This window comes from Boleophthalmus pectinirostris, unplaced genomic scaffold (assembly GCF_026225935.1).
Source record: "Boleophthalmus pectinirostris isolate CB_2022bp ecotype Guang Dong unplaced genomic scaffold, ASM2622593v1 HiC_scaffold_15, whole genome shotgun sequence".
In the NCBI taxonomy this organism is placed as follows: Eukaryota; Metazoa; Chordata; class Actinopteri; order Gobiiformes; family Gobiidae; genus Boleophthalmus; species Boleophthalmus pectinirostris.
The window spans coordinates 13,188,489-13,216,436 of NW_026571070.1; the positions used below are offsets into that span (position 1 = coordinate 13,188,489).

Sequence of the window (27,948 nt, forward strand, 5' to 3'; positions counted from 1 at the left end):
TTTAGTTAAAACCATAATAATTTATTTCAACTCAAAAATAATCACAAAAATATTCCTTCGCCAAAACGCTGACCTTCCCTTTGAACGTGAGCAGCATATTACAAATCCATTCATTTTACACAAAGAGCTGTATCTGTATAGTCATGTGTCAGGACTTACAATTTGAAGCCTGTTGGTTTGCTTTCAGATTACATGTTGACCACACTTAAAGATGCACTGTGTAACTTTTCCGGTAGAGAGTCCACCACCTGCTTAACTGCGTGTTGATCTTGCATGTTTTTGTGGGAGATTTGAGAATTAAAAACTCCTATAACTGAATAAGTACAAGATATATTTGCCATACTAACGCCATACTGTGGAACATCAGGCAAAGCAATAACGTCACCGTGGAGACAAGCAGATGGCAGACCTTCCACCGGAAATGTTGCACAGTGCACCTTTAAAGGGACATTGCTTTGTTACTTACTATTTGGTATTTTAGAAGCTGAAATATAGAATTAATTTTTTTATGACGAAGCCCATTGAGCTCAACAGTGACCTCCTGCTCCAGTTCCAAAAGTAGATTTTCCATTCTTTTTTCCCATAGACTTTCCAAATTAAAATATTAGTTCAAAGATGGCTGAACAGCTAAATGCTAATTAATATCCATAACATATTTATTTTAAGTTTAAAAAGCACTTAAAAACACAAGATTCTTTGAAATGCTTTAATAATTTTGCAACATTTCAAACATAGATTAAACATAATTAAATTAAATTGTAAGTCTTGTGGTCATTAGTTAACTTATAGCTGATTAGCCGTGAGCAAGCTTTCAAACATAAATTTTTTCTTTTTTTTTTTTTTTCAGAAAGTCTGTGGGGAAAATTTATTAAGAAATTTATTCCCAAAACCTGGAGGTGGGCGATCACTGTTGAGCTCCGTTATCTACAAAACGAGTTTAACAAGAATATCTGGAGTTACGATCTGAAAACATCCAATAAATACATGTAATTCTGTTATTAAATTGTACAAAAAGAAATGGAAGAAGGTTTTGCTGAACGTGTGTGATATCGTTGAATGTCTTTAGCTCGCGTATAGTTCTCCTGTAGATTCTCGAGGTGCGAGGTCACATCACGGGCTGGAGTGGGCTTTGCTTCAGTGGCAGTGCTCCAGTCTCGGTGAAGTTTATTTTCCTCTGAGTCTCTATAAAGGCTGGAAAGAAAAGACGAGAAGAGAACATGTTATGGATTTGGTTTGTTGTTTGTTTCTTAAAGGGCAACACAATACGAGAATCCATCCATCCATTTTCTTCTGCTTATCCGGGGCTGGGTCACGGGGGCAGCAGTCTAAGCAGGGACTTCCAGACTTCCTTCACCCCAGACACCCCAACACATGTTTGTATTAACTCGCTCTACATGATCCTGGAGTTTTTGTTTAGCTTTTTTGTCTATAAATCAAGATATGAACATAAATAACGGACCAGTTAGATGCCTTCATTCCTTGAGGTCAGTCCTGGTAGTGTCATCAATAGGTTTGATTGACAGCTTGTGCGTTTCGCTGCTAAGTAAACCCCTTTACTGCTTTCCGGTGAGATTGCGGGCACATTTAACAACCTCAGTCATGATTGGCTCTTGTGGTTGCTATGATACTTGCTGTCGATAGGGGTGTACCGATATCCAAGTCTCCCGTTATGATATCATCACGGTATGACCCTCACGGTATGATATTTATTGCGATATCGTGGGAAACCTCACGATATGGTGGGGAGGTTCACGATTAGGGATGTAACAATATCCAAATCTCCCGGTACGATATTTTCACAAAATACATCTCACGGTACGATATTTATTGCGATATATTGTGGAGTCAGTAAAACTGTGAATATGCTACTTTTTCCTCTTAAAATGCCTTGACAAGATTTAATCCAAAGAACTAAGACTTAAAAGTGCTTAGAGCTGTTATTTCTTCATGTAGTCTACACTGAAATGGAGCAAAGGATCATGGTTTATGTAGTTCTCTGTTTTTTTTAACTATTGCTGCACCATAACTCTTAATTTAAGCAAAGATACTTGTAATTTGATATATTGTGATGGTCCAAGATATTATTGTGAGAACTTTGACGATACAATATCACGATATTTCAGTTATTGTTACAACTCTAGCGGTCGGATTTCCAAATATGGAGTCTGGCTTCAAATTCGCTCCTGTAACTGAGCTTCGTTTGATTGAAGCTGAACTCTCACACTCTCTTCGTCCACTTTATTATACAGTCTCAGATCATGATATTATTTGAACATTTTAAATCACAATATTCATCTAAAATGACTTAATAAAAGTTTCCCGTGATAGAAATCTGCAGTGCTCTGAATTTACTGTAAACGTCATCACAACAAAGAGCCCTGTAGCTGCTTGCACCTCCGATGGATAGCTGTAGATCACTGAAGCGAGGTACTGATTGTTTTTTTCATTTGTACCTACTCATATCACGAATTAAGTAAATAAAAGTGGAGAACAAAGTAAGTAGAGAGCAGCAGGTGAGCAAATGGAATGATTGGCAGTATAGCGTCTTGAAAATAAGTGATTAATGATTCTTCAGACATGTACAAATCACTCGAAATACAACTTCAAGTGAGTAAATGGAGAAACAACCATAACATGATTAAAAGTTCTGAAAAGTCTGGGGTGTTTTGCGTAACAGGTCTGCTTTAAACAACCAAAAATACTGCATTTTTCTGCGACCAGGCCAAGTTACTATAGTCAAATCTACAGAGATGTGAGAATGTATGTTTTCATAAAATGATTATATATAAATAAGTACAACACCATACTGCCTGAAATGAAGAGCACATACAAAAAACTACAAAAAATACACATCTTTCCAGTAGATTTTGATGATACGCATACCACAATGTTATTCAAAATCTCAAAGCATACTCACTTTTTATGATTACTTTGTGAACTTTCAACTTTTACATTTCATAATCTCTCTTTTTTGTCACTAAAGTTTTATAAGACTATGACAGTGGCGAGAGGTGACAGCTCCAGTGTGAGGACTTCTATCTTCTATATCATATCTGACATTCTCCTCTGTGTGTCTGCTCCTTATCTCAGTCTACCACCTTATTGTCCGCGCTTCTGTACTCCATAAAATGCTAAAGTTTTAGGTTTATATCATTGTAAGTTCTTATAGCTCCTTCAAATCTAAAGGACAAATCTTTACCAGAATGTTTAAATATGTACACTTTTTTTTCTAAAACAAACAATCTGAAATTTTGTAAAAGAGAAAGACATGATCAAACACTCACTATACTCACTGATAACTACAAAAAATAAATGTATATCCAGATAAACTAAAGTATAAACTACTACTATATTACGCTATTTTTCAATCTCTGTTTAAATGTTTCCTCATCAGCAACAGATCTGGAGTTGTGTTTTGTTTCATTTACACATGTTTAAACACACAAACTCTGCTTATTTAGGCTTCCTTGTGATGTTGTGTGCAATACAGGAAGTGCTCCACTGTGTTTTTAAACTCCATACACCTTCACTAGACTCATTTGGGTCATATCAGCCCTGGAAACATGACATCACAAGGTGGACCAGAGCATTTTGAGGTTTGGAGATGTAAACAGACTAATAATAAAGGGTTACTCAAACATGTGTGAATGAAACAAACAACTCCATGTAGCAGCAACATAATATAAAACTCACAAGTATCAGTTTTAGTATATAGGACTTTAAGTATCAATATTTTTGCGTATACACTACCGGTCAAAGGTTTTAGAACACCACACTTTTTCCATTTTCTTTCTGTTTACTGTTGACCAAAATGTATTCCAAACTTTTGATTAATGAAAGTGTCCACCTTTGGCAGGTACTGTGTAACAGCTGAACAAACTTGTGGCTCGTTCTTTTTACAATAGAAATCAAATATTCTCCAGAAAGTTCTTCCCAAGTCTCAGAGTTCTCATAAATGTGTGGCGCTTGTAGGTTGTTTGGCTTTCACTCTTCGGTCCAGTTCATCCCAAACCAGCTCGATGGGGTTTAAGTGTGGAGACTGTGCTGGACACTCCATGTTTTCAAGCTTTACCATCTTGTTCTTTTTTTCCTGAGGTAGTTTTGGCAGAGCTTGGACTTGTGTTTTGTTATGGTTATGGTTATTTTATTTTAACCTCTGGCTGCTCAGTACTTAACTTTGTACCATTTCAAGATCTTCATTGGACTTGCAGGACTTGAACTGCAATAAATAACTGGAAAAATGATGGTGTTCTTAAACTTTTGACCAGTGGTGTATTTCGCAAGAATCAGTACTTTTATACTTTTACAGTTTTAATATTTTAACTTCTTGGGTTCTTTTTACATGTCAATATAACATTCTATATAATTAGTATTGTATTAGTAGTATTAGTATTGTATTTACAAAAGAATCCAGAAAGTTAAAGTACATAGGAAGACAAAATGAACATCTTTGGTTCAGTATTGGTATTTTGAAATGTATTCACTAGGGATGTAATAATAACTGAAATATCATGATATCGTATCATCAAAGTTCTCACAATAATATCGTGGACCATCACAATATATCGAATTACAAGTATCTTTGCTTAAATTAAAAGTTATGGTGCTGTAATAGCTAAAAAAAGACAGAGGGAACTACATAGACCATGATCCTTTGCTCCATTTCAGTGCAGATTACAAGAAGAAATAACAGTTCTAAACACTTTTAAGTCTTAGTTCTTTGGATTAAGTCTTGTCAAGGTTTTTTTAAGAGGAAAAAGTAGCATATTAACAGTTTTAATAGCCTCCACAGAATATCGTAATGAACCTCCTCATCATATCGTGAGCTTTCCCACGATATCGCAATAAATATCGTACCGTGAGATTCATACCGTGACGATATCGAGACTTGGATTTAGTTACACCCCTAGTATCCAGCCATCTCTAGACGAAGGGTAAAGTGTCTTGCCCAAGTCAGAGCTGGGATCAGACCACCAGCTTTTTAACGTTAATTAGATTCTCAGTGTGGTCTCTAAAGTGCGTTGCTCTAGAGTTTGGTGTCCCTCACAGTAGATTAGGGGACAGAGCGCAGACTGAAGCGGAGTTCTGTGGGCTGCCTCAGAGTCCTGCTGTGAAGTGGGACCAGTATCACACACACTCATCAGCACAGCTCCGCTCCTGTGGGTTTGAACACAGGCTGAGTCAAGGCCTGAGCCCACACAACACAAACACGCACACACACACAACACACATCACAGCCTGAACAGGGAGCACAGCAGCAGCCCACACTGACCCCATGTGGACAAAAGGGGTAACGCACATATGAAGAAACATCACATTAAGATGGATCTATAGTGTTTAAAGGCATTTTATTTTACCTCAAGAGCCGCTTTATATATCAAGGAGATGTTACCGCTTTGTTTGAAATGTTCCGCAGTATGGTCTTATTTGTTTCCATGGAGACAGTGACATAAACAGGTCAAGTTACAGGTCAGATCTGTGGAAACATGACCCCGTTGAGAATAATCGTTCATGTTTTTCAGTGTGCTTTTTGAGCTTTAAAACACCTAGAATTTGATAAATGATACTGTGAAACATCCCTAGCAAAGCAATGACATCTCCATGGAAACAAGCATGACAGAGCCACCCAGAAAAGTTACACAATGTCTCTTTAAATGTGCATTTTCTGGTGGAGGGGAGGGTCCGTCAAAATGCTTTTCTTCATAGAGATGTTCTTGCTTTGTCTGGAATGTTTCACAGTATGGTATTAAACCTTTCTATCATCAAACCAAGTTAGAGGTCAGATCTGTGGAGAAGCGACCCCGATCACAGTCAAAATTTCAGTTTTTCTGGGTGTTTTTGAGCTATAAACCCACCTGTAATTGAATAAATGTAAGGTAGAGCTGTTTAATGTCACACTGTGGAACATTCCAGACAACGCAATCACATCTCCATGGAAACAAGCATAGCAGACCCCCCAGAAAAGTTACGCAGTGGGTCTTTAAGGTCATGTTTCTTGTGTGGGCGACGGCATTATGTAAGCTATTCAGTGCTGTGGTGGCATTTCTGTCCAGACTCTTCTTTCACTGCTGCCTCTACAAGTTAAAGGTGCACTGTGTAACTTTTTGGCGGTAAACTCATCTGTAGCCATGGAGACAAGCCCACAATGCTTCCAGGCCAAGTTACAAGGTCAGATCTGTGGAGAGGCGAGCTCAGTTACTGTAGGAATGCATGTTTCTTGTGGTATTTTTGAGCAGTAAAACATCAGTAATTGACAAAAATATCTCCATGTAAACAAGTTTGTGGTGGACCTTCTACTAGAAAAGTTCCACAGTGCACCTTTAAACATGTCCCTAAAGCATATGTCTTTGTCTCATTGGCATTTACCTGAATAATCCCTAAATACAGTCTTCTCTGCATCACTTCTTTCATTCACTGAGCCATAAATAATCTGTAATATTATATTTTGGTGCTGCCCATCTGGATTGTTTACGTCTCGACTCTGATTTATCTCCGTAGCATTTTAAGGTGCTCTTCGGAGGCCCATTATCTCACTCATAGATCAATTTGTGCTCACATTCAACTCCCTGCGAGATCCAGGCTTTTAAAATAGCCTTCTCCTCTTCTCCCTATCGTACGATTACATTTACAAAGTGCAGTTTTACCACGTTCCTGCACAAACACAAGTTATATGCTGTTGTTTTTTTTTCTCTACAAGTTACACCTATAAGTTATAGCGCAGACATTTAAAGTACAGGTACATTCTAGATCCAAATTCTATGAAGGATGCAAAGGTGATTTGGCTGAGTTTGCATGTTCTGTCTTTCCCCCATCAACCCAAAACCTGCACAGTAAAATTTTACTGTATCATCTATCTCTGTCTCTCTTCTCTGTCTGTCTCTCTGTCTCTCCCTATAGTATAAAACAGTATAATAGTGTAAATAGTATGTATATATAAATTGTAAATACTTTTTATGTAAATAGCACGAGGTCTGGATGGAATTCAATCAAATATGTTTTTGACAGACACAATAAAAGTGTGTTAAAACTTCTTCCCTCTCTCTCTCTCTCTCTCTGTTTGTCTGTCTGTCTCTCTATCAATTTCTCGCTGTCTGTGTGTCTTTCTCTCTGTGTCTGCCTGTCTCTCTCTCTCTCTCTCTCTGCCTTTCTCTCTCTCTCTTTTCTCTCTGTCTCTCTCTCTCTCTTCTCTATCTCTGTGTGTCTTTCTCTCTCTCTTTCTCTCTCACTCTCACTCTCGCTTTCTGTCTCTTTCTCTCTCTGTGTTATATGTCTTTCTCTCTCTTTCTCTCTCTCTCGCTCTCTCTTACTGTCTCTCTTTCTCTCTCTGTGTGTTGTATGTCTTTCTCTCTCTCTCTCTCTCTCTCTCTTGCTGTCTTTCTTCTCTCTTTCTCTTTCTCTCTCTCTCTCTCTCTCTCTCTCTGTGCGTGTGTTATGTGTGTTTCTTTCTCTCTCTCTCTCTCTCTCTGTCTCTCTGTTTCTCTGTGTGTGTCTTTCTCTCTCTAGTCTGTAGTTAAACAAGGCTTTGGTCTGAGTTTGTACCAAATTCAAATTAGATTAAAAAAGAAAATGACCAAAATCTGTCCTACATATTGACTCAAAAATACCACCAGTTTATCGAACATGTTTTTTGGGGATTTTAAACAGTCAGTATTTATTTATGTGTAACTCTCTGATGACATCATATTACAGGGCCCATGGTCACACTGTGTGGTGTGGTTTTATCCAGCCGATGACCCTGCACTATTTGCATGTGTTATAATATAAACAAGAGTCTGTTTGTGAAGATTGACTGTGTTGTTCTAGTTTGCCTAATATTTGCATTTTCTTCTCTGGCCTGTGTGCATGTGGGTCAGGCAAGGAAATCGCTCAACCAGTGTGGAGACTTTATCAACAAAAATAAACAACAACAAATACTATCGTGGATTACATACAGCTTCTATTTATAAACAGTCAAAGTCATCATAGAGTCACCTTTTATATTTGTCCTTATTTACATAGAACATGCTATTATTAGCTTTGCTTTGTAAAGCTGGTGAAGAGCAAAGTTAAAGGTGAACTATGAGATCGAAATGTTACCGCTTAATCTGGAATGTTCCACTGGATAGTATTAACCATATTTTAATGCCATAATGTGGAACATTCCAAGCAAAAATAGCTTCTCCATGGATAAAAGATGGTGTAAAGGTTTCCATTAGAAAACGTATGAAGTACATCAATACAATAGGTCACTTCTGTGGATGACATTGAGGGCCAATCATATGAGCACTGTAATATATGGATATATATAAAATTAAAACTGCAGAATTTGCTATTTACTAAGTGATAAAATTGAAATGGCAATTATGAGCTAAAGAAAATGTTTCACTTTTAAGTATAGGGCTGCTGGCTTTTATCACTGTAGAAAACTGATTGGAGATTCGATACTCATTCTCTGCAGACATTACAGCTCAAACAAAAACAAAGAAATCTTTTCATCACCACACTGGTGCCCTGTTATATCAAACATAAATGAGTGTTATATGATTGAGTTATATGAGTGTTATAGTGTGACATACGTGTGTTAGTCCTTGGTGACGTATCTGAGCTCGCTCTTCACGTTCTGGAGCTCTGACAGATTTACAGCGGGACCTGGGAGCTTCACTGCCCCCGGCAACACCTTCTTCTCCTCCGGCGTCTCGGCTTCAGCGGGGGGCTCTTCTGAAGGTGGAGGGGGCTGCTGTTATATACAGAAAGAGTGACAGAGAGACGGAGGGAGACAGAGACAGAGACAGAGAGACAGGCAGAGAGAGAGAGGGAGTGACACGGAGCGAGAGGAAGAAATAGACAGAGAGAGTGGGAGAGAGAGAGTATTCAGTTTACCATGTACAGAGCCAGCAGGGGTCACATGAGATTGTAACTGAAGAATACTCAACAATTTTCTGTTCTAGTCCTGAATTAGACCTGGTCTAGTCCTTAAATTACAGGTTTAGTTCCAGTTATGCCCCAGTTTTGACATGGTCTGTGTGCTAGTGTGAACGGAGGGTGAACATTAATACAGCTCTAAACTCCAGAAAAATATATCAGACTGTTCAAACAAAATAGACTAAAAGTTGGCCTAAAGAGGACCAAGATGAGGTTAGTTAAGTCCTGATGTAGATTTGCATTGGTTCTGTTCGAGTCCTGGTTCATTCCTGCTCTAGTCTATGTTTAGTTCTAAATTTAGTCCCAGTTTAGTCTAGATTATGAAGTGTGAACACAGATTTAAGATATAAACTAGAGACAAGTAGAATGTCACTGTAATCTGAATTCACAAATATCTTACTTTATACAATATTATACAACTCATTCTGGTAGAAAGAGGAAATTATTACATGCACCATATTTGTCTTTCATAGTATTTTTCAACTCTTCTCATTGTATCACTGTAGTGCAAACAATGGTCTCCTATAATCAGGTTTGAAAATCATTTATCAGGCTTTCCTTTTTTTATGGGTTATTTTTACCTACATTTTATTACTCTGTCTCTGTGTATCTGATATCAGCGTGTGTGGCAGTTTGTTCACTTGTGTTGATGTCAGTAAACTGGATGTAGTTAAATTCTCACCTCTTCTGGCGTGTCTGTTGTCTCCTCTTTCTTCCGAACAGGATGTCCCGCCCCCGGACGCAGCGCCCCCATCGGGATGTTCAAATTAGCCTGACGGACAGCCACAACAGCCAATGAGATTTCAGCATTATCGTACTACATCAAGTACTACTGCTACTACATCAACTACTACTGCTACTACATCACTACTTCTGCTACTACATCAACTAGCTACTGCTACTACATCAACTACTGCTGCTACGTCAACTACTACTGCTACTACATCAACTACTGCTGCTACTACATCAACTACTACTACTACTTCCACTACTACTGCTACTGCATCATTTACTACTGCTACTACATCACTACTACTGCTACTACTGCTACTACATCACTACTACTGCTACTACTTCAACTACTACTACATCACTACTACTGCTACTACATTACTACTACTGCTACTACATCAACTAGTACTGCTACTACATCACTACAGCTGCTACTACATCAACTACTACTGCTACTACTTCAACTAGTACTGCTACTACATCATCTACAACTGCTACTACATCAACTACTACTGCTACTACATCAATTACTACTACTACTACATCAACTACAACTACTACATTAGCTACTACTGCTACTGCATCAACTACAACTGCTGCTACATCAACTACTACTGCTACTACTACACTACTGCTACTGCTACACTCAACTACTACTGCTACTACATCAACTACTGCTACTACATCAACTACTACTGCTACTACACTACTACTGCTACTACTACTACTACTGCTACTACTACTACTGCTACTACATCAACTACTACTGCTACCACATCAACTAGTACTGCTACTACATCACTACAGCTGCTACTACATCAACTACTACTGCTACTACTTCAACTAGTACTGCTACTACATCATCTACAACTGCTACTACATCAACTACTACTGCTACTACATCAATTACTACTACTACTACATCAACTACAACTACTACATTAGCTACTACTGCTACTGCATCAACTACAACTGCTGCTACATCAACTACTACTGCTACTACATCTACAACTACTGCTACTTCAACTACTACTACTGCTACTACTACAACTGCTACACTATACACACTACTACTGCTACTACAACTACTACTACTACAACTGCTACTACTACTACAACTGCTACTACATCAACTACAACTGCTGCTACATCAACTACTGCTGCTGCTACATCAAGTACTACTGTTACTACATCAACTACTTCTGCTACTACATCACCTACTACTGCTACTATATCAACTACAACTACTACTACTGCTACTACTACATCAACTACTACTGCTACATTAACTACTACATCACTACTACTGCTACTACATCAGTTACTACATTATCTACTACTGCTATTACATCAACTACTGCTACTACATCACCCACTTCTGCTACTACATCATCTACTACTGCTACTACATCAACTACTTCTACTGCTACTTGTACTACTGGATTAATAAGCTCCTCTTTCTGCTGTAAATGAGTGGCCAATGTTTTTCTCCTTTGCCTCTGGTTTTGTTTATGTTTGTTTATGAATGTTTGATTAATGAAACTTTATGGAAATCCTCTGGACGGACAGACCACAGAAATCTGCCTGCGTCTGAACCTGATGTTTTCTATTGTACTGTTTGTATAGGCATTATTATTGTACAGTTGTAAAGAGAGAGGGGCAGCCTGTTCTGACTATTTAAGTTATCTAAATTCAATAATATTAAGTGTATGACATTCAGAGTTCACGGCATGTTTGCTAAAAGTTTCGCCGCTGCTTGGGCATGAGTCGTTGGTAAGTGTCGTTTGCTTTTGCGAGTCGCTGGCAATCATCTTTTCACATTCCAGTGTTGCAACCAAAGACTCAGTTTTTAGGTAATTACGCTGATAAGATGTGTTTGACAGGAGTAAATAATGATCTAACTGTTGCCTAATCTCATGTTACTAAGGCCATGTTCAGACTGCAGCCTGAAGTGACCCAAATCCGATTTTTTTCTCCCCTAAGTGACCGGTATCTGATCTTTTAATGACAGTCTAAATGACACAGATTAGATTTTTTTTTTATGCAACCCAGGCCACTTGGATATGTGCTCCTTAAACCGATACATATCCGATCTTTTGACATTTGACTTGAGCGGAACGGCCAGGTCACATTCATCCCACCTACACGTCATCAACAAGCTGAAGACGTGTTTCCTCCCGCGAGAGTGGTAAAAGTAAGCGCCCACAAATGTACACGAACGTTCTTCTCGTCATTTGAAAATTGTGTATGAACTCTGTGTGAGTGAAGCAGCGAATCACATCACGATTCCTACCACATCACCCACACGTTCCTTTCGACGGACATTGCTGCCACTGCCCCACAAAACGCCACGGCCAAAAACCTCGTCCTTCTCCTTCTCAATCTCCTCCTTAAAACAAATAAGCTGTACATGTTTTGGCTTCAGTACGACAGCAACTTTAAAATTTCCAGGTGCTCAATGCTCGTGTCCATGTTTATGCGACTTCCGTGTCCTCCAATGCGCATGTGAGACACTTTTGGGGCATTTAAAGTTCACACTGCAGATCACATACAAGTTGCATTTAATTGGAAATGTGAACAAAACTCACAAAAAAATTTTATTTCACAAAAAAAAATCCGAATTGAGCATTAAGTCCTGCAGTCTGAACATAGCCTTAGATACTGTATATGCCTATGTTTATCCAGGCTTAGAACTGGCACAAAGTGTACATTATGTCTGACCCCTAATGACTCATTTTTTAATTGATAACTCAGAATGTTTGATTGGAAAATTTGATTTATTCATGGGTTTCAGACAGATATTTCCTTACAGATTTGAAAGACTGTGTGAGGACCTTTCCCCATTCGAAAGATTTAATATTTTTATTTTGAATTGCTTAATTGTTGTGACCATTGCCATAACTTGAAACCCCTGAATATATTCTCAAGCTCAACTAGTTTCTTTAAAGGTCCTGTACTTGATTTTGTTCTCATGTATTTGGGCAAAAATGTGTCTTGTCCAAGTACAGATATTATGTAAGCATAAATAAGAGCATCAGGAAGTGCACAGTAGCATGCTAATTATTGTTCCATGATAGCAAAATTCGATTCTGGCTTCCAAAATTTTTTAAAAGCGCTTTTAAATTCATTACGTTGAATGATTAGGATGCTCTGAATGCATAAGGTAACTTGAGGAACAACTTTGGACCACTTTAAGATTATTTAGTTCTGTTTTTCACATTTTTAAGACGGTAAAATGAAGTACAGGACCTTTAATAATAATATAACTTGTTGCTGTCATGGTACAAAATGTTATACGTATGTGCCTATAATATCTGTACTGTTTTAACATCGTCCATTAAGACACAAAGGAAGGAGTGGCAGCTGTTGCCGTGGAGCAAATCTTAGTTTTAGCATAAATTTGTTTACATGGACATCTTAGTTACCAGTCTGAACCAAAGTATGAGCTGTTTCTTTGCTTTTCTATCTCCTTAAACTTAGATTTGACTTTTATTTAGTTAAAGTCATTTTTGACCAAGCTGACAGTGACTCATGACTAATGTAGATTTTAGGTTCATCTGGTCGTCCTATAACTTATTTTAATAGGTTCTTTTTCAGACCAAGATTTGTTTGTTTGTTTTCATCCTTGACAGTTTCGGCTGCTCACTAGCGATCTTCCTCAGAGTGGTCATGCGATGTTGCTGAAACACATCCGATTAGCTGATGTAAACAGGTTTTGGCGCTGTCTTCCTATCTATGAAGGCATGACAACAGCGCCATCTACAGTCCGGCTTCTTCAGGACAGTATCCCGAGTGTGTGAGAGTAAATAGGCCCCTCGTCCCGGTTTATAGTCCAGACATGTCACAGCAACATCACATGACCACAAACTAAACCTTGGTCTGAAAAAGAACGTATTAAAACATTTTCCGCCTTCCCCACTCCTCACTTTTTCGGTAGCATCACCTTGCCTCACCAATTTTCTGAGGGAAATACTGATTACTGTTTTTCATTGTTTAAAACTTGAGCAGTACTGATTATTCAGAGAGACACGATCACTCAGTCAACAATAACATATCCTCATTAATATTCAATAATGGTCACAATGATTTACGAATAATGTTTACTGAGTTGGATCGTGAAGATTTGTGACTTTTAAAATATGGGTCCCCAAGGAAAAAATTGAGAAACTCTGTATTAAAATGAATTATCGGATGGCCAGATGAGCTTAACATTACATTAGCGGGTCACTGACTTGGTCAAAAATTACTTTACTATTTATTATTAACCCCATTTGAAAAACACTTAATAGTACCGGTACTTTCCGCACTAAACTGTCACTTTGTCCGAGTATCTCTAGTCAAGACACATAAGCGAACATTTGTATTTGCTAAGTTTGTGAAACACTTTTGTGAATGACACGTGTACTCTGCTTTCACTCTTGTTCACTTATTGTTGCTTTAGTCTGTGAATGTTGTCACTGATACTGGTCCGTTTTTGGACTGTGGCGTTCTATAAGTCTTGTTTTTGTATTTAAATAATGTAATGATGGGTTAATATGATCAAACTGTTGTACAAAATGGTTAAATTCATATATTTGTAAAAGTCAAAATACACATATATATATAAATACTATATAACTGATAGGACTGAACTAAAATGTGAGGCCTTATATGTTAATTTGTAAGATATTTTCACTTACATTACACTTGATATTGTTATGTTGCCTTGTTGAACTTAACTTAAGCTCGTATTTAATTGTAAAACTGCTACTCCAGCCCTTTCGATGCCTCTCTCATGGTTGGACCAGACCAGAGCACAAAGACTCAACGGGAAAAGCCTATACATGTTCTGACTCGGACGCACTTAAAGCCATGATAAACACAGCATTATATCTACACGAGACGCTGCTTCCTGCTTCAGCGCTAATGCCTTGAACCTCTATATGCACATCTGAACCTGCCTTTACCAATAAACTCTTCTATGTGGAGCCTTTTGTGTCTCGTGGTCTTTTTTTTACGCATGTTAAAAGTGTAAGTGTTTTTAAAAGTGTTTTTAAAAGTGTGAAACTACTAGGATAAGGGTTTGACTTTCTGAAATCTGAGAGAAAAACATTCACGATATTCTAATTATTTGTGTTGGACTTGTATGTAACTTTTCTCGCTGTAGATCCGCCACGAACTGGTTTCCATGGAGATTGTGTGCTTTAACTAGAAGGTTCCACACTGGCATTAAACTTATCTACAGTATCTTTATGGAGACAACATGGAAAAGAACAAGTTTGCAGGTTCTGAGAGTTTATGGAGAGGTAAGTATTTTTGAGCATGGACACGTTTAATGCCATACTGTGGGACATTCCAGGCAAAGCTCTCAGTGCGGACAAGCAGGAGGGTAAACCTATGAGAAAAGTTACATAGTGCACCTTTAACTAAAAAAAAAAAAGCTACAATTGTATGCCAAAGAACCGAGCACCAACAGTAATCACTGAAGCTGAAATAGTAGAAGTAGTGGTATAAACAGCCACAGTGGTTAGTATTTGTTGTAGTAGTACTAGTAGTTGTTCTAGTAGTAGCAGTGATAGTAGTAGTAGTAGTTGCATTAATAGTAGCAGTGATAGTAGTAGTAGTTGTACTAGTAGTAGTGATGATACTAGCCTAGTACTTGTAGCAGAGGTGAAACCAAGTCATTGTTTTGCAAGTCTCAGGTAAATCTCAAGTCTCTGACCTCAAGTCCCAGTCAAGTCCCAAGTCACAGACAAGCAAGTCCGAGTCGAGTCTCGAGCCACTGGCCAGTAAGTCCAAGTCAAGTCCAAGTCATCTGCTTCAAGTCATTTCAAGTCTTTAAACAAAGTACCAAATACAATTTAGATGTTTGCAATTTATAAGACTTATGACTTTTAAGATAAACTGTACTTAAAACAAATCATAGTATATTTATATGAGTATTTACAGAGTATATTGGAGTTGTAGAAATGCAAATTTTTCCTTTTTAAACGTCTTGATAAGGTGTTAATGTGAATCATTATAGCCAGAATAGAAAGAATTCAGATTTAAAACTGCTTCTCAAGTCTTCTCAAGTCACAGGCCTCAAGTCCGAGTTAAGTCCCAAGTCACTGAACTTCAAGTCCAAGTCGAGTCCCAAGTCTTAGTCCATTTTATCAAGTCAAGTCTCAAGTCCTAAAAATAATGACTCAAGTCTGACTTGAGTCCAAGTCACCTCTGACTTTTAGTGCAAGTAATTCATATACTGTAAGTTAGGTTAGTTTATTTGCCTCCTTATTTGTAAAAAAAAAAGTGTGAAAAAGCTCAAAGTTAACCACAACAATGGACAATCATTACAGACGTCATATGACACTGTGAAATAAACAAAATACAAAGATTAAGCAGCTAAAATATGAAGGTATTGCATTAAAAGTTCTGGAGAACATTGGTGGTAGCAGAGAGGAAAACTAGATAAAGCAGGAGTGAGTATGATTGTAGCACTTCTACTTCACAGTGCCCTTAATCCAGAGTTATTTTGTATTTAGATTTCCACATTTCCACACGTTAATCTTACCTGCAGGGCTTTGACGTTGGACGATGGTTTGGACATGTCCCTCTCTGTCCACAGACCTGTAGCAGCAGACACACACACACAAAAACACACACAAACACACACACACACACACACACTGTTAGACCAGACTACATCACTGGGACTTTCAAAGCCCGGGCATTGCGTTTCAGTTGCCTGGAGACTAACGCAGAGTCAAGCAGCTAGAGGAACTGTCGTGTGAATCATTGATGAGAGTGACAGAGCAGCGAGAGCAGCGGCGGATTCTGCTGCAGGAGGACATGACTGTGTTTTGACATCGTGCCGGGGGTGTTCTACATGTATCTTTAATGGTGGCATGTTTAGGAGTTACCATGGTGACACAATGCACACATTAGGAAGCACTGTCTAAATTGTTGTGACTGTAATTTTAAGTGTGAGAGATGTTTTTTAACCACACAAACAAGCTTTCCTTTTGTAGTTGCTACCAAGTCAGCTCTTTATGGTCTAACTACGTAAAAAGTCTTCAGATAATTTCACACCCTGGTCAAAATCACAATAGACGGCAGTAATGTACGTGGGAAATTCCATATCTATCTATTTTTTATACAAAAACCTTGAGCTTGTGGTTTACATTTCTACAAACGTGTTCTGAAATGTGTGGGGTTTTTGTTTCGTTTTTCCGTTCAGATTGCAGTCTTCTTTCAAATATTAGTAACACTTTTGGAGTTGTTTAAAATGTGTGTTCTGAACAGGATCCAACTATTAGCGAACCTGATGAAAGTTTAAAGAAAGCTACACTACGCAATGTCTTAAATACTCTAGTTTAATTTAATTAGACATAAACTAAGCTGTTGTCTTGCGTTATAGTCGCTGGTTTTGTTTTAGTTTTGTTTTAGTTAAAGGTTATCGTGGTTATGTTGCCTCTTCAAGAACAAACCTGGAGTTGTGTTTTGTTTCAGTAATCCTTTATTATTAGTCTGCATCTCCAAAGCTCAAAATGCTCCGTTGCACTTTATGATGTCATGAAGTGGTAGTGTTCAAGTTAACAGCGACGTTTTGCTTTTTTTTTTTTTTTAAGTGGAGATTGGAAATTCCAGGGCTGAAATCATTCAAATTATTCTAGTGAAGGTGTATGGAGTTTAAAAACACAGTGGAGCTCTCACAACTCTGAACTCTGAAACATGTATGAAAGAAACAAAACACAGCTCCAGGTATTTTTGATAAGGAAAATATAAAACACAGGGTTCCCACTCCTTTTCACTGACAACATTTAAAACTTTTCCATGACTTTTTCATGACCTAAAGTGAATTTTTCATAACTTTACAGCACCTACATGTGTAGAATTGATCAGACTTTTAGAGCTAAATATGAAATGTTTACTCTTTCCATTCACCTTATGGTTTGGTATTATAGTTTTTTAACATTCAAAATACTGTCAGTGCATTTATTGTCGTCTATTTTAAACAAAAGGCGCAGACGTTTGGAAATAATCATAATAGTCTAATGAGAACTTAACAGAACACTGTAGTTGCATGAAAGAGATACTAAAATTCCATAACTTTTCCAAGCATGGCAAATGACATTTTTAATTTCCAAGACTTTTCCAGGATTTCCATGACTCTGGGAACCCTGAAAATAGATCAGGAAATAGCGAATGGGCTCTTTAAGTTCTCTGTGGGTCATATTCTAACCCTTAAGTTTATACATATTTGGACAGTGACAGCAGCAACAGAAGTATTAGTAGTAGTAGTAGTAGTAGAGTAGTAGTAGTAGTAGTAGTAGTAGGGATGTAACAATAACCAAAATATTGTAATACTGTGGACCATCACAATATATCGAATCACAAGTCTCTTTTCTTATATTAAGAGTTATGGTGCAGCAATAGCTCATAAAGAAAAACAGAGGGAACTACATAGACCATGATCCTTTGCTCCATTTCAATGCAGACTACATGATGAAATAACAGTTCTAAGCACTTTTAAGTCTTAGTTCTTTGGATTAAATCTATTAAGTCAAGGCATTTAAAGAGGAAAAAGTAGCAAATTCACAAAATATCGTAATAAATATTATACCTTAAGCTTCATAAATCGTATCCTGAGACTTGGATATCATTATAACCCTAATTAGTAGTAGTAGTAGTGGAAGTAGTAGTGATTGTAGAAGTAGTAGCAGTAATAATAGTAAGTTATCATGGTAGCAGATGCTTTCTAATCTCTAAAACAACACTGTGATACTTCGACTTCTACTCTACTTTGAAGTACAGCTCTGTATCTCGAGTACTCATGTGTAAACTGGTCTAAAAATACTCCCTCTAATTCTCTTTCCACTTTCGGACCACAGCTCAGTGACCCTAAGTGTTTGGCTGAAGTTTCCATGCTCTCCTCCTCCTCTTCCTCTCCTCTTATCTCGCAAAGCAAAAATACAGCGCGTGTTAAAGAGAGAGGGACTGCAGACCGGTCTCCGTGGAGATGTTTGAGCACAACAGTGAGAGGAGAGGGCTCTTGTGACCTTGGAATTGAACCAGCAACCTCGCGGCCGCTGTAACGAGCCCTGCATAGCCTCACTAATACAAACGTGCTGGTATTTGGGTAACAGCTGATCATTACTGCGTGTATTACAATAGGGACGGTCCAAAGAGGTGGCACAAATAGCTGACCCCTGCGGTGGGAGCGATGTTAAAGAGGCATTATGTAACTTTTCTAATACAGGGTCCGCCACCTGCTCGTGTCCATGGAGATGTCTTGTTGTTAATGCCTCAAGATGAAGCGCTGAATAAAATTTTGACAAATACGGTGTCAAATTTCATTCAAGTTAAACAAGGTCTGAACCAGGTCAGAACCAGGACTAAACCAGGACTAAACCAGGACTGAACCAGAACTGAACCAGGACTGAACCAGGACTAAACCAGGACTGAACCAGAACTGAACCAGGACTAAACCAGGACTGAACCAGGACTGAACCAGGACTAAACCAGGACTGAACCAGAACTGAACCAGAACTGAACCAGGACTAAACCAGGACTAAACCAGGACTGAACCAGAACTGAACCAGGACTGAACCAGGTCTGAATCAGGTCTGAACCAAGATTGAACCAGGACTGAACCAGGTCTAAACCAGGTCTAAACCAGGACTGAACCAGAACTGAACCAGGACTGAACCAGGACTAAACCAGGACTAAACCAGGACTAAACCAGAACTGAACCAGGACTGAACCAAGACTAAACCAGAACTGAACCAGAACTGAACCAGGACTAAACCAGGACTAAACCAGGACTGAACCAGGACTGAACCAGAACTGAACCAGAAAACTGAACCAGGACTAAACCAGGACTAAACCAGGACTAAACCAGAACTGAACCAGGACTGAACCAGGACTAAACCAGGACTGAACCAGGACTGAACCAGAACTGAACCAGAACTGAACCAGGACTAAACCAGGACTAAACCAGGACTAAACCAGAACTGAACCAGGACTGAACCAGGACTAAAACCAGGACTAAACCAGGACTGAACCAGACTGACTGAACCAGGACTGAACCAGGACTGAACCAAGAACCAACTGAACCAGGACTAAACCAGGACTAAACCAGGACTAAACCAGAACTGAACCAGGACTGAACCAGGACTAAACCAGGACTAAACCAGAACTGAACCAGGACTAAACCAGGTCTAAACCAGGACTAAACCAGGTCAAAACCAGGACTGAACCAGGACTGAACCAGGATTGTACCAGGACTAAACCAGGATGAAAATAGGAATAAACCAGGACTAAACCAAGACTGAACGAGGTCTAAACCAGGACTGAACCAGGACTCTGACTCTGGCGCCTAAAGGGTTAAGTAAAAGTACAGATACAGGGGCAAAAAGTTACTCAAGTAAAAGTAAAATGATCACTTGAAAAAATCTATTTGTAGCACTACTAGTAAAAGTATTTATAAGTATCTGTTTAGAAAATGTACTTAAAGAGTAAAAATTAAAAGTATTTTGTAGAGATTTAAAGGATGAAATGTATTGATTTTGAAAAAGGATTCAGCTTAATTTTTCTAGCTGTTTTTGTGTATTTATTTTGCTCAAAGGGAGACGTTGGGATGTTAACTCAAATTAAATGTGCTAAAACGTCTCAGCCCTTTCAAAATACTTTTCAGTCCAGATCTAAAATGTAGAGGAGTAGAAAGTATAGAAAGTACAGTACCTGCTCTCAAATGTAGTGAAGTAAAAGTAAAAAGTATCCTCTGTAAAACTGACTTAAGTGAAGTACAGATACCTAAAAAATGTACAATGAACCTTCTAGTGAATAAATGCAAGATAGACAAGTTTAATGCCACACTGAGGGACATTCCAGGCAAAGGTAAAACATCTCCATGATGACGCAGGTGATGCCTCCACCAGAAAAGTTACACAGTGTATATTTATATAAAAAGATTTGCATGCAGTGATGTTTTTAGAGGCAGGCAAATCAAGTCAGATGTAATTTATTTAAGAGCCTATTGTAAAAAACAAATGAGACTGGAAAATTATAGCTGTGTTCTTACGTATTCATACTTTGCAACTGATGTGATCAAATGTTCCCTGAGGTTGTGACGCTAACTGGAAGCACTGCTCTGAACAAAAGGAGCTGACTTCTTTGGAACTACAACAGCTGAGATGATTTATGCGCTTAAAAAAGTCTCTCAGCAGTTTTTCTCTCATCATTTTTGGTGAAAATGTAATTCCTAAACAGAACCATGAACGCTCGTACTGATCACAGGCTCCTAAAAATGTGTTTAAATCCATTTTTGTATTTTTTCTTAAGTTCTGAGATGATCTTAAAACTTTTTTGACTGTGTTTGGTAATGTGAAAATTGTGTCTCCATGGAAACTGCTGAACATAACGCCAATAGAAATGCATTGTAGAACACCCCCAGCGCGATGTCACTGCAAATCCAATCCAATCCAACTTTATTTGTATAGCACATTTTATTTAAAAAAATAAAATAAATAAATCAGCAGAATTATGTGCCAACCAAGAGGAAACTAATAGAATCAACAAAATATAATAATAATAATAATAATAATAATAATGATAATATCGATTAAAATAAAATAAAATCCATACATAAAAGCAGTACTAAAAAAACAGATAAAAGCAATAAATAAATAAATAGAAAGACAAATATAAATAAATAAATAAATAAATAAATAAATACATAAATAACAAAGTATCAACTGGTACAAATTTGTGGAAGTAAAAACTTTTTGAGCTATACACAATCCCGTACTAAACCTTTCAAAACATTGCCTTTCTATCTTTGACTTTTCTGTTGGAGGGTCCACCGCTTTCCTGTCTCCATGGAGATGTTTTTGCTTTGCCTGGAATGTTTCACGGAATGGCATTAATTACATTTCTCTCTGTAGCATTTATCCAACTAAAAGCATTTTCAATGCTGAACTAAAAACACATAAATACACACTGTAGTTGGATACCACAGTGCCACCACTCCACAGAGTTAGTATTATTTCATTTCATTTACATTAAGTTAATTAGAGCACACAGAGTTTAATTTAATTCCTTTATTTAGGCTTATATTCAAATTTGGCTGCACACGTTCTAGGAGGAGAACTATTTTGTTTGTTTTACTAAGTCTGTTTGTTTGTTCACTTTATTATCACTTATTATGTTCTGTATTATACTTATTTGCCTTCTTGTTACTTTGATTAAGTTAGTAGTTTTAGTTAATTATTTAGTGTAACTCTCCCCTCTTGTGTTCAGTTTTAGTTTGTCCTATATTTAAACACCGCTGTTCGTTTGTCTGGTTGTGTTAGTTTTGTTCTGTTCAGTTTGGTTTAAGTTACCCCAGTTGGGTTCAGCTTTTTGTTAATGAAAACTCCACAGATCTGACCTGTAACTTGGCAAGCTGGTGTTACTTTTTTGTCTCTATGGTGACAGATAAGTTTAATGCCAGTTTAATGGAGTCAAACTGGTGGTGGATTCTACATACTGCATCCTCAATCTTCAAAAGTGGCGTCCAAGAATGGGAAAAAAAAACATGTGAGTGAAACTGATTAGCCTAATATATGTAAACCTATATGTCCGGATGTAGGTAGAGCTGTAAGGTAAGGTAAATTTTATTAAAATGTCTCCACCACATTTGACTAAACCTTTACGGCTCTGGAGCTGGGGTCTTTCCCTGATGCACAGCGCTTTAGGACAATGTCACTCAGACACAAACTCCACTCAAAAAGTATAAGCAAATACAGTACCTATAGATATATATTATTTAGTACAGGGGTCTCCAACCTTTTTCTTCCGGTGAGCTACCTTTACAAAACAAAAATGTCAGAGAGCTACTAGTTTTAGCAGTCACAAGAAATTTAGTATATAAAAGAGCCACAGCAAGTCTTAGATAAAGTACAGTTAGATTAGAGTGACCAGACGTCCGTATTTATTCTGGACAGTTCCAGTTTTGAGCCCTGTGTCCCCTGTCCCAGCAGATTTATCCAAAACCACTAATTTGTCCCAGTTTTATACAAAAATGTCCCGGGTGTCCCAATTTTGGACCAATTTGATACCTGCCAACTGTAAAGTGAGGAATAAATTGTTATTTGTTTAAGTAAAATACAGAAAAGATGCTTAAAAATGACCAAAACACACACACAAAAATGTGACTCCCAGTTTTTGTTTAAGTTTGACGCCTATAAAACATAAACCATTATCCATTTATTAGTTAGTGAACAAAGTTAGGCATCGAAATGGTACATGTACAGTGGTAAAGGCATTTAATTACTGTAAATTCTGAACTATTAAGCACATCTGAATAAAAGCTGCATCAACTAACAACTTCAACTAGACGTTCCTATTTACTCAGGACAGTCCCAATTTTGAGCCCCGTGTTCCCTGTCCCAACAGATTTATACAAAACCACTGATTTGTCCCAGTTTTATACAAGAAATGTCGCAGGTGTCCCTATTTTAAAATTTGAAACCCAGCCATTATAAACAATACAGAAAATCATGCTTGAAAATGACCAAAAGGCAAAAAAATAAAAATTAAAAAATTAAAAAATGCACCAACCATAGTCCCTCAGATTTCATCCTGACCCAAAAGTGAATCAATAATTTTACACATTCTTTTCACAATTTTATTTATACCATATGTCCCAGTTTAGAATTATGGAAAACTGGCCACCCTTATATTATTACTTGGGGTGTAACGATATCTCACGATACGATATCGTCACGGTATGAACCTCACGGTGCGATATTTATTGCGATATTTTCTGGAGACTAACAAAACTGTTTCCTATTAAAATACCTTGACAAGACTTAATCCAAAAAATAAAGGTTTAAAAGTGCTTATTTCTTCTTGTAGTCTGCACTGAAATGGAGCAAAGGATCATGGTCTATGTAGTTCCCTCTGTCTTATCTCTTAATTTAAGCAAAGAGACTTGTAATTCAGTATTTTGTGATGGTCCATGATATTATTTTGAGAACTTTGACAATACGATATCACGATATTTCAGTTATTGTTACATTCCTAATTATTACTCTTACGTATATATATTTTTCTTTTTTTACTCTTTGTTATTATATTATATTGTGATGTGTGAGCTACTGTGTCCAAGTCATTTCCCTTATGGATCAATAAAGTTTGTCTAAGTCTAAGTCTATTTTGCTTTTACTGCTACACTTTCAATTTTATGATGTATTTTGCAAAGAAAGCTAAAAGTTGAGTCTGACTAGAATTGTTTATCGATTAGTTATACCATCAAGTAATGAAAAACCGTTACGATGTTTATACAATTGTGGTTACTGACACTTTGCAGCTGTGATGTCGTCAATATTTCCTCCGTCTGAAGCTTTGTTTCTCAAGTCGGGTTTAACGTGAGCTTTGTTTTAACACAATCTGACCACAAAGAGCTGATTTAGCTGGAACTACGACATGTGAGATGATTTGTGCTGCTAAACTTGTTTTTCTCAAATAAAATTACAGTCAGCAGTTTTTCATTTAGTCACTCTCAGAAACGTGAACGCTCGTATTTATGATTTTTGTGTTTTTTGTTGAACAATATTAAAACGTTTTTTGGGCTGTCGTTTGTCAATGTAGGTCTCTGCATTGTGTCACCATGGTAACTAATGAACATTCTGCCACAGATATACATGCAGAACACCTCCACCATGGTGTCACAGTAAAGTATCAATAGGAAAAATACATTTTCAGTTAATTCTATAAGTGAATTTGCTTTAGGACGTGGTCTTTTAGCTGGTTCATTGTATTCAAATTCTCAAATAGATACGTAAAAGCTGAAGCGCTTCACTTCTCAAACTAAAATAAAGACTGTAAAGTTTAAAAAATATTGTATTATGTAAGAATCAGCAATGCCGAGTCTGTGTATTTCCTTAATATTTTGCATTGTAGGAAGTAGACAGGCAAATACTCAGGTCTTATTGGTTTGTGCAGGGGAAGTAAAAGTTCAGTTTCAGTTCTCAGTTATATAATGATATGTAACGTTCAGCGGGAGTAAATAGTGAAAGTCATTCAAAAAAATACAAGGAAATTATCACTTTTGTTGAAGAGATTAGATAGATGTAACTGTGGTCCTACAGAGGAAATTCAAATGTGTTAGAAAAATTATTAAAGGGCCCATTACGTCATTTTCTGATCTGTTATAATGTTGTTTTCTTGTCAAAAAAATACCTGGAGTTGTGATTTTTGTTGTTTTTTTCACATGTTTAACACACAAACCCTGCAGATTTAGACTTTTAGTTCTTCCCTCAAACAGAAAACACTCTGTTCCACCTTGTGATGTCATGTGGTAACACCGAAAGTGCTCCACATGTGTTTTTAAACTCCATACATAATTTCAGATCTGGAATTACTTAATACTGACTCAAAGTTGCTGTTCAATTGAAAACTACCACTTCATGACATCACAAGGGGGAACAGCGCATTTTGAGCTTTGAAGGTGAAGACAGAATCAAATCAAACTTTATGTATAGAGCACTTTTCACACAAAAATGCGACTCAAAGCGCTTTAATAATCATAGAATAAAAATGTAGGATTACTCGAATATGTGTCATTGAAATAAAACTCCAGATAACAGTATTATAACATGTCTTAAAGCTCACAAGGGTCAATTTTGCATAAACAGGACCTTTAATTGATGTAGATTATTAAATATATTATGTTGTAAATCCTTGTGCTGGCAAAAAACATGCACAATTACTGGCACTACTTCTGTGACTTTTGTACCGTTACTACTGCTAAAACTATTTTTTACACAAGAGCGACTGATATTTTATTCATTTAGCCGTGACTTTTCCCAAAGCAACTCAAAGAAATAATTAAATGTCTTACCTGTTGCACTAGAATGTCTCTATAGGTTCTTGTAAGAGTTGTAGTAGCAGTAGTAGTAGTAGTAGTAGTAGTAGTAGTAGTAGTAGTAGTAGTAGTAGTAGTTTTATAGTTCTACACTTTGATTGCAACTTTTTGCTCTCATCTCCTCCCCTCTTTCTCTCTCACTTTACCTCTCTCTCTCTTCTGCCCCCCTCCCCATCCCCATGCCCCATCCTCGCCCTCCTCTCTCTCTCTCTCTCTCTCTTCATCTCTCTGTCTCTCTCTCTCCCTCTCTCTCTTCATTGCTCTCTCTCTCTCTCTCTCTCTCTCTCTCTGGTTGGAGGATTCTTGTCATTCTGGGATTTGTTCTGTCTATAAATAGTCAGTGATACACAGTGGGGACCTGCTTCATATCTCTCTCTCCCTCCTCCTCTCACTCTCTCTCTCTCTCTCTCTCTTTTCTCTCTCTCTCCTCTCTCTCTCTCCTCCCTCTCTCTCTCCCTCTGTCTCTCCCCTTCCCTCTCTCTCCACCTTCTTCTCTCTCCCTCGCTCTCCTTCTCTCTCTCCCTAACCCTCCCTTGCTCTCTACCCTTTCTTCTCTCTCTCTCTCTCTCTCTCTCCCTTGCTCCCTCTTCCTCTCTCTCCTCCTTTCTCTCTCCCTTCTTCTCTCTCCTCCTCTCTTTCTCTCTTTCTCCCCTTCCTTCTCTCTGTCTCTTCTTCTCCCTCCTCCCTCTCTCTCCCTTCATCTCCCTCTTCCTCTCTCTCCTTTACTCCCACTCACTCTCTGTCCCCCATCTCCCTCTCTCTCCCTCCTCCCTCCACCCCCCTAGCTCCATGTCTCTCTCTATCTCTCTCCCTCCCTCCCTCCATTTCTCTCTCTCCCTCTTTCCCTCCCTCTCTTCCGGACTCTTCCATGGAGCGTTGAGGTGAGTAATGGTAATCAAATACGTTTCTAAACAGTGGTTTCCCTGCGCACGGCCTGAAGGAAACACAACTCCAAATATGGTTTTTGAGCAGATTACATTTCACTGCACAATAAAAAGTTCTGTTTTTAGACTTTTTGTCACACTGATGTCAACAGCATGTTTCTCCAGGCTTGGGAATGGCATCATTGGACCTATATAGTATCTCTAGCGCTTAAAGGTTTACTATAAATATATGTAACTTTTCAGAGGGAGGGTCTTGTTTCCATAAAGATGTAATTACTTTACCTGGAATGTTCCACGTTATTGCATTAAACGACAAGCAGGTGACACCATTAGGTCAAGTTACACATAAGTACTGTGGAGAGGCGAGCCAGCTCACAGTAGGAATGCTTGACTTTTTGTGTTTTTGGTCATTAACAACAATTTAAATTAAATAAATAAATATCTTAAACAGCTACAACAGTTTAATGCATTACTATGGAACATTCCAGACAATACAATAACATCTCTGTGGAGTAGGGGTGTAACGATATCCAAGTCTCACGATACGATATTTATTGCGAAATTGCGGGAAAGCTCACGTTTAGGTGTAGATGTAAGAATATCCAAATCTCTCGGTACGATATTTTCACGATATACATCTCATGGTTCAATATTTTTTTGCGATATTTTTTTGTGGAGGCTGCAAACAAAACTGTAAATATGCTACTTTTTCCTCTTAAAATGCCTTGACAAGACTTAATCCAAACAACTAAGACTTAAAAGTGTTTAGAACTGTTATTTTTTCTTGTTTTCTGCACTGAAATGGAGCAAAGGATCATGGTCTATGTAGTCTTTTTTAGCTATTGCTGCACCATAACTCTTAATTTAAGCAAAGAGACTTGTAATTCGATATATTGTAATGGTCCAAGACATTATTGTGAGAACTTTGACGATACAATATCACGATATTTCGGTTATTGTTACATCCCTAATATAGAGACAAACAGGTGGCAAACCAGAAAAGTTGCATAGTACACCTTTAAATATTGAAATAATTTTATTTTTGGGGCTGACTGTAGTGTGTTATAGTACAGTTTTCGTCCTAAAATTGTAGTATCCAGTACTTATTTTGTGCACAAATATACCAAAATTTTGCTTATAATGTCATAATCATTTACTTTTCTTAAGTTTTCCTCACTAACAAAACTTGTATGTAAGTATAAATAACTTTACGTATTAACTTAACTTGCCGATAACTTTGTAAGAGGAGTTTGCAATTAGAAAACTGACATTCGTTTCAACTATTTGGCAACCTGACGTTATTTGGGATTGTGTTATCTTTGGCTTCTCATCTCCCCATAACCGAGTCCTCAAATGACTCATGCAAACAGAAATGGCTCTGCCCTACATCCACAGCGTTTAAAGACACGCTCTTTGTAAGTTAGTTAAAGCTTTAATACAGTATTTAAACACATAAACATCTCCAGTGAGGATTAAACAACAATACAGAAACTCTCTCTTACCTTGGCTGTGCTGCTCTGCCCTGCCTTCTGCCTCCCAGGTCCTCTTGCAGTACCTGAC

At 37.7% G+C, this 27,948-nt stretch overlaps 1 protein-coding gene across 3 annotated transcripts; it reads right to left on the reverse strand.

Annotated features, from left to right (window-relative positions):
• On the reverse strand, positions 1-27,938 carry smpx (small muscle protein X-linked). Of its 3 annotated transcripts, none has more exons than XM_020926010.2 (5): positions 27,891-27,938; positions 16,166-16,221; positions 9,584-9,673; positions 8,556-8,716; positions 1-1,191 (listed from the first exon to the last, which is right to left on the reverse strand). In XM_020926010.2, the coding sequence occupies exons 2-4, from the start codon at positions 16,199-16,201 to the stop codon at positions 8,561-8,563; spliced, it is 282 nt and encodes a 93-aa protein (XP_020781669.1). In that variant the 5' UTR covers positions 16,202-16,221; positions 27,891-27,938; the 3' UTR covers positions 1-1,191; positions 8,556-8,560. The 3 variants fall into 3 exon arrangements, with proteins under 3 accessions (XP_020781669.1, XP_020781670.1, XP_055006953.1); XM_020926011.2 differs by lacking the exon at positions 27,891-27,938 and adding an exon at positions 25,481-25,618; XM_055150978.1 differs by lacking the exons at positions 1-1,191; positions 27,891-27,938 and adding exons at positions 7,813-8,490; positions 25,481-25,618.
• Between the last annotated feature and the right edge of the window lie 10 nt (positions 27,939-27,948).